Consider the following 7,259-nt stretch of genomic DNA (forward strand, 5'->3'; position numbering starts at 1 on the left):
GCTTTACTTTATCTCATTCATTCTTATTGCCCACTATTTGCATTTTCACAGTCAAGAATATATGTATCTCTATTTCTCTACACGATTTATATCGAATTGTATTGCATATCCTTAGAACCATACACAAAATCTAACGTTATCCGATTTTTTCAGTAAACACCTACTGTTTTGTCGTAACTTGCCTCCTACTCTTCCAACATGTATTTTTCCTCTTCTTTGTAACATGTATTTTTCCTCTTCTTTGTTCGTAGTTTTAAAATTATGACAACCTGGTAGAGTTTGTAAGTTATGTAACAAGATAGCTAGGTTGATACAACATGAAATTCTAACAATTTATCACGTGTATGGCACAGTGTACCGGATACTTGAGCTGTTTTTTAAACAGCTAAATGGTTTTAGCTGAGCTTCTAATGCTACACAATGATATTATAGCTATTTTTTAAACCGCTAAAATAAGGTCTAGGACTGTTTCTTCTTTTTCACATCCCTATTCCACACGTTCTTTCCCGATACTTGAGCTTCTAATGTTTCGGAATCAGCTTTCCAACAATCTTCTGGGCTAACCGTTTCTTTTCTAAATGGTTCTTAGCTTGTAAAGTATTCTTTTGAGTAGAAATTAAACATAAGTTGGTTTGGCAAGTGCATGAACGAACCAAGAAATTGAAGCCCATTAATGTTTTATGAGCATTTAGAGGCTCGGTGCCATGCTTTTATAGTTGTACTGTGCTTTACTATAGCCAAAAAGGAAGTAACCTTTTTTTTTAAGTTGCCCTTTGAGTAAAGAGCCTAGGTGTATTTGTTACATTTCTAATAAACAAATTGAGATTAATATGGTTCATTTTATTGTTAATTAATGCTAAAAGATGAATTCATTAATATTTGAAAATAACAAAAAAATCAATTAAAATAGACCGGAGGGAATAAGTAATTTATTTTCTATTTACGAGAATTTGCTTGCACATTGAGACAGGCTATTGTATTGCCTTCACCAGATTATGACAAAGAAATGATTAATTTCTCTTTTTCCCCTTATCCTCTTTACGAAGTACCACAAACATGAAAAGAACTTCTTAATATCTCCTAAAATCATGTTCTATTGCAAGTTTGTTTCCCATCTTACTCTGCGGGTCTCAGAACATAATCATCAATTACGGATCCGTTCTTTTTTAAGTCTAACATCTTGAGAATTGACAATAAAAAGCTAAGCTTTTGATAGAGCATCTACCATTCAGATCAATCAGTATTATTGTGACCAAACACTGGGAAACAAGTATTTTGTGGAAGAGGAATCTTCCTTATCATTAATCCAACCAAGCATCAGTGAACTTTCCTAATATAGAAGGATTTCCACTAGAATATACTATATTGTAGCTCAGCATCTTCTTTAACTATTTGAAGACTATAAGCACATTTCTTGAAAAGACATTATATTACCATCGAAGAACTTAAAATGAGAGATGTTAACTATTCCATTCTTCACAACTCTTCGATGACTCTGCTATCTTGCTTGAGAAATAGTTCACAAAATTGGAGTCGATCTTGTTTCCTAATGGCTGTCCAGATACAAGTATTCATCTGTGTAAGTTGAGTGTATAAGAAGCCTGGAAGTTGGTATTAGAGTTTAATCAATAAGTTTCAATCCACTGGTTATTTTTTCATATAAGAGCCATAGTAGGAAACCGATTGCAGTGTCTCTTAGCAAGTTTCCAAATATAGTAGTAGCCCAGCCAGAGAGCTGCTTTGAAGGTTTGTTCCCAGCTAGATCTCGAAAGCGCAAGTTCCCTTGATCAGACACCAAAGAATATATAACTCCATTCATGTGGCCCTTCCCAATTATCCCTAGCACTTGCTTACTTTTGTTCACAGCTTTACTCCTCTTCAGAGACCATGCAAGAAACTATAGTAACAATCACATGGAAATAACAGAAAAGACTGTCACTAGCAATTGGGGAAAATAAAAGGAGTTTGACCAAATATGGTTTAATGGATATATAAATTAATCGGCACTTCTCAGGTCAATTTGATCTGAAAACCAGTGCCAATTTTGCCATGACATTCATTACTAAAGAGCTATGCGTTCTCCCAATGAGATGTTTGCGCTTGTTCTAGATTACTAGAGAAATTTAAGGGAAGACCAACTAACCGTGTCACGTTCATGTAGGAGTGGCTGTAGAAGAGATGGATATGTAAAGCTTAGCTTCTCATACAGTTGAAAGTTGCTATCATCAGAATTTGATTCCTGCAACAACACAGAAAACAAAGAAAATGGAATTTGAATCTATGGAGAGATAACGTACAGGCAACCATGTAAGATAGAATGGCACTGCATGTATGTTACCAGCACAACTTGCCGCCTGAAGAGAGCAGAGAACAGGAAAAACCCTTAAAAAAGACAGAGAAGTTAAAAAACTGCTCTCTTCCTTTTCGTTTTGGCCCTTTGGGGTGGTGGTGTTGGAGAGGGAGGATGGTCCTCCAGGCATCAATTTTTGTAACTGCTACTTAAAGAAAATATGGACGAAAATGCATATATGATAATGCCATTTAGGTTCTGCCAGCCAATTAATTTGCTATCAAAGTTCTATGCATGTAAGAGGTAATGGTTGAAAAACTTGATAAGTAACAATCATCGTCAGTATCCAGAGAAATCTCATAGAGATGGGGGAAAAACCTTTAATGCCTTAGTTGATAGTTCAGCAGATGAGGTAATTCCGCTAAAGACAGAGACCATCAAGTTCATCTTCTCATTCCACTTTAGCGAAGTCCATGCTCGTTCAAGCTGAACACAGAAGTAAATAAAAATAAACTATCTAGCATTACAGGTAAGATAAAATAGCACATCCCATGAGGACACTCAGACAAACGTAAGCATAGAGCAGATTAACTTCTCTTGCTTTACATATAAGACCATGTAGTACCATCCATCTAATATATAAAAGAGAAGTCATATGAATCGTTGTTCCAACTTGTCAAATAAAGAGAGAAAGTAAATTTACCACTTCACTAAATCCAAATTTAACCTAGGAAATGGAAATATAAGTGCGGCATACAGTTATTTCTATTGGTCGATCCCCCAATACTATTTGAGCACCAATGTCCTCAGCAGCCTTTCGAGCAGCACGAAACTGCAATTAGAAACAGCAAACTTCGTTAAGCCTCTGGAAATATCCTAGTTGTGAAAAGGAACATCTTATAGAGAACTACCTCATCTCCAAAAGGACGATTAACACCTGCAGACATTTTTGAAGAGAAAAGCGCCAGCAAGACTCGTAATGCTAGAGCAGTTTGACCTCCTATCATATGAAATAGCTTGATGAATTATATTCTGTAGGCATAGATAGCATACAAAGCAAAAGGTTAGAAATTACCCAAGTTTATGCTACGGCCAACAGCACCAAAAAACCCGGTCCCACTCAAAGAAAACATGTTTGATTTTAAGGGCTGATTGAGATCATTATCCTCTGAAATGTACATGATGCCAGCCCTGAACTCTGCAACAGGTGAAGTTAAGCTATGGAGATAACCAGTTTACAATCACACCTGATGTAAATTAATTGGAGGGGCAAGAATGCATGGTGATAGCACATGAAGATTAAAGACAGGCGCCTCTAAATTATAGCATTTCATAATGTGATCTGTTGCACGAAATGCTACCAGATATCTTTGACATCCCTCATTATCTCCATGAGAATAGTTGAAATTATAGTAACATAAACAACAACAACGACAACAACAACATACCCAGTATACTAGTTCCCACAGTGTGGGGTCTAGAGAGGGTAATGTGTACGCAGACCTTACCCCTACCTTGTGGAGGTAGAAATGTTGTTTGTGGTAGACTCTTGGCTCAAGAAAAGCAATTCTAAGCAGATTTAAAAAGAAAAACAATAGTGAAGAAGCCATGTTGAAAATAATGAAGACAAGAACAATAACAACAACAAAATAATAGAGCAATAAGAAAACCGACATAAGGTAAATAGTAACATGAACAAGAGTGTGCCAAAAAAAAAATGGACCTTGGATCTTCAATGCCGAAAGATAGCTTATGAAGCTAGGATTGCCTAAGACCATATAAGGATATAACAACTCATCATCTCAACCAATGTGTGAGACTCAACATCACATCACACCTACTATTGAACATACGGACGTGTTGAACTTATGATGCGTGACAACATAACATGGAATCCCAACATTGATTAAACGAAAAGTAGGAATGACTACGGCTTTGATATCATTGGAAGAGAATAGATATTGGCTCTAACTCAACCGTACAGCTAGTTCACGAGGTGAGGATTGTTCAAGACTATAAAATAAGAGTCAACAACTCATTCCCTCAACCAACTTGGAACACTCTCAATAGAATGACAAAATTAATCACAGCTCACTAGCAGTGGCTGAGCTACCTATTTGGAAGGAGGTTCGATTGAATCCACTTCTTTAAAAATTATATTGCGTAATTAGGGTAAAAATTATTTTTTTGTGTATCTCTACATTGTGGAATCCTCCTGACAAGTGGCAGATGTTAGCATAGCATTTTTCAATCCCCTTTTCTAGAATTCCTCGCTCCAGCACAACTAACAAATTACAACCAAAACGAACTAAACTGTTAGTCCCGCCAATATTGCTGTATTTGTAAATAATAATTCTGCAAAATATAAGTTATCGTAATGAAACATTAATTAATTTGAGCCCACTGAATTCACAGTGTTTCCTTAAGGAATTTAATCCCCTCCTAGTACCCAAGGTAATGGATTATTTCCTCCCAGGATAGAACGAATCATACACTGGTATAGCTGGTGTAGCGGTACTTCAAACCCCAGTGTTTCAGCGAACACAAAGTTCGGTAGCAAATCACACTTACAGTTGCTTTGTTTGAAGTTAAAACAATGCAGAACGAAGGAGTAGAAACTCAGAAAATCGTATGGAAATGCTGAGAGGAAGGAGTGCAATGTATAGCCAAATCTGTTGAGCGATTTCAGTTTGTGTCTTGTGTGTCTTTCTTCAATAGCTGATGCACATATATATAGCAGCCAGTGTTGAAGAAGACCAATCGTCCACCCTCCATGGTGGAGCAAGCATTAGCTTGTTTGTGGAGCAAGCACATTCATGGTGGGAAGAGCATTAGGCGGCTGCCAAATGGTCAATACACGGATTGGAAAATATCCGTTACAAATGCGGATAATCTTACGTTAATATTTACTATTAACAAATAGAAGCCGAAGCCGTAGCCGTAGCCGTAGCCGAGCCGAGCGACGACGGCGCGAGGCTTGCTTTCTTCTCAACTCTTTAAGAGCTACAAGAAGAGCAATTATATATATACCCACCAAAAATCTCTTCCTCTTCCAATATGGGACAATGTCTCATTGTCAAGAGGGGGAAACTTAAAATTTTACTCAAAAATTTTATTTTCCCTCCATTTCCCATTCACCCTCATTTTAAGACTATTTCATCTTAAAAATTAAAATCTCAAACATAAACTAGCCATGTCAAGCAGCTAGCAATAACATGAGGATAAAGCAGAAAGTAGGAATTAAGGAACATAAATTTTGTACAGAGCTACTTGCCTGCTTCTGCAGAGCTCTACAACCACATTCTCAGGCCTAATAGCACGAATGACCCTTTCAACATCCACGGCCGATTCCAAAGAAAGATGGTTCGTTCCAATAAGCCAAATGGCCTCTGGTTCCACAAATTCGCTTCTCCAAGATGGAACAGGCCCATATTGGCTCTTCTTTATCAGAAACAGAGTTCCACTATCAGCCAAATCAAGCAATTCTGGATGACTTTCTTCAATAGCATCCCGAGAAGCGCTGAAAAATTCAGTCATGAAGTCGAAGTTAGGGGGTGGTGGTTTTATGGAAACTCTGCATTTTGTTGTAGGAACAAAGGATTTCAAAGGCAAGGAGAGGAAATTATTAGAGTGAGGGGCAAAGATTGGGAAAGGAGAAGTGAGAATTCTCATTTCTTGGTGTTGAGAATTGGAGAAAGAGGAGAGATGGTCATCGTGTTGGCTCTCATGGCCTCCTAGTTGTGAACACTGCTGTGACAACGTTGCAACTTTTCATTCTGTGGTTTTGGTTTCAGCTATTGCAAATATCTTTTCAGTTTTATTTTACACAACTTAAAAAATTAGGTCATCAAAACTAAAGGCTTTTGGATTGAGAAAAAGATTTTAGTTTCTGAAAAATAAAATCAAACTATTTCCCAGAGGTAGAAAATTCACAATTCTAAAGTATGCATATGGTTATACATTTCCGTATGGTCATGTATCAGCCTATTTTTCGCAAAGCAAAACTATACTGTAATTGATTTTAACCCACCGAGATTATTAAATAATTTTGATATAGAGAATGATATTTTTTATTTTTTTATTGTTGTATTTTACTTTTTTTTTTCCACCTCGTTTTTATTCTATATTGAATAATAATCTATATATATCTATCTATCTATCTATCTATCTATCTATATTATTATAAAAGTACGAATAATTTATATTAAATGTTAAACACTAAAATATTTCTGAAACATTGATCGACTTTTATGTCCTTAGATATTTGTATAATTTAAGGATCTAATAGTAAATTAACTAATAATGAAATTCTTTTTCGATTTAAACTACACATATTGCCGACCCTACAACGTCAATCCTACTTGAATAAGAGAAGCACGTCCATAATTTTCTATCAAAAAGAGTTGTTGTTCCTAATTACAATTCTTTATAACAAACAAGGCATGTACTTAAAGAAAAATTTAGTATTATGCTCTAAAAACATCTATAACATTTTAAACAAATTGAAAAGTTCTTACTTTCCTTTAAAGTTAATTCTTATTAGTTCATATAAAGCTAAAACAAGTAATAGATTTCAACCTTCGTACGATTGATCGAGGTCAAAACGTAATAGATCGGAGTAAGACTTCGAGATGGGTTCCGAAGATGGTACAAACAAGCTTCGAGCCCGAGGGACTGATCAATGTCGAGCTCGATATCATTATCAAGCTCGAATCCAAATCGAACTATGATGCAAAGTAAAGTTTTCGAGCTTATGATTCAGAGACCGACCAACACTGACCCCGAATCAATGCAAGGATCCGAGTAAGAATCGAGCTCAAGTCAAGATCGAGAGCTCGAGTCAAGACCGAAAACTCGAGTCAATATCGAGCTCATAGACAAGAGCCGTTGCAATCCCACTAGAGGAGAGAATCCTGGCAGGAATTATGAAAAAGTTAATTTACCATGGGTCTCCCAGTATGTATTTTTA

At 36.3% G+C, this 7,259-nt stretch overlaps 1 protein-coding gene across 1 annotated transcript; it reads right to left on the minus strand.

Annotated features, from left to right (window-relative positions):
• Positions 1 to 1,207: 1,207 nt before the first annotated feature.
• On the minus strand, positions 1,208 to 6,091 carry LOC107832441 (uncharacterized). Its single transcript, XM_075251988.1, has 7 exons — positions 5,565 to 6,091; positions 3,366 to 3,481; positions 3,202 to 3,290; positions 3,048 to 3,122; positions 2,669 to 2,776; positions 2,144 to 2,239; positions 1,208 to 1,897 (listed from the first exon to the last, which is right to left on the minus strand). Exons 1-7 carry the CDS (start codon positions 5,960 to 5,962, stop codon positions 1,622 to 1,624), a joined length of 1,158 nt encoding a protein of 385 aa, XP_075108089.1. The 5' UTR covers positions 5,963 to 6,091; the 3' UTR covers positions 1,208 to 1,621.
• Positions 6,092 to 7,259: the final 1,168 nt, after the last annotated feature.

Source organism: Nicotiana tabacum, chromosome 4, assembly GCF_000715075.1.
Source record: "Nicotiana tabacum cultivar K326 chromosome 4, ASM71507v2, whole genome shotgun sequence".
NCBI classification, from domain to species: Eukaryota; Viridiplantae; Streptophyta; class Magnoliopsida; order Solanales; family Solanaceae; genus Nicotiana; species Nicotiana tabacum.

Bases quoted from the DNA above. Each gene is read 5' to 3' on its own strand.
- LOC107832441 (XM_075251988.1), bottom strand. From the start codon at position 5,962: ATGAGAATTCTCACTTCTCCTTTCCCAATCTTTGCCCCTCACTCTAAT. The intron at 3,291-3,365 runs GTAATTTCTAAC...TTCATATGATAG, and splicing joins TGGCCGTAGCATAAACTTGG to GAGGTCAAACTGCTCTAGCA. The intron at 3,123-3,201 runs GTAGTTCTCTAT...TTCTAATTGCAG, and splicing joins ATCGTCCTTTTGGAGATGAG to TTTCGTGCTGCTCGAAAGGC.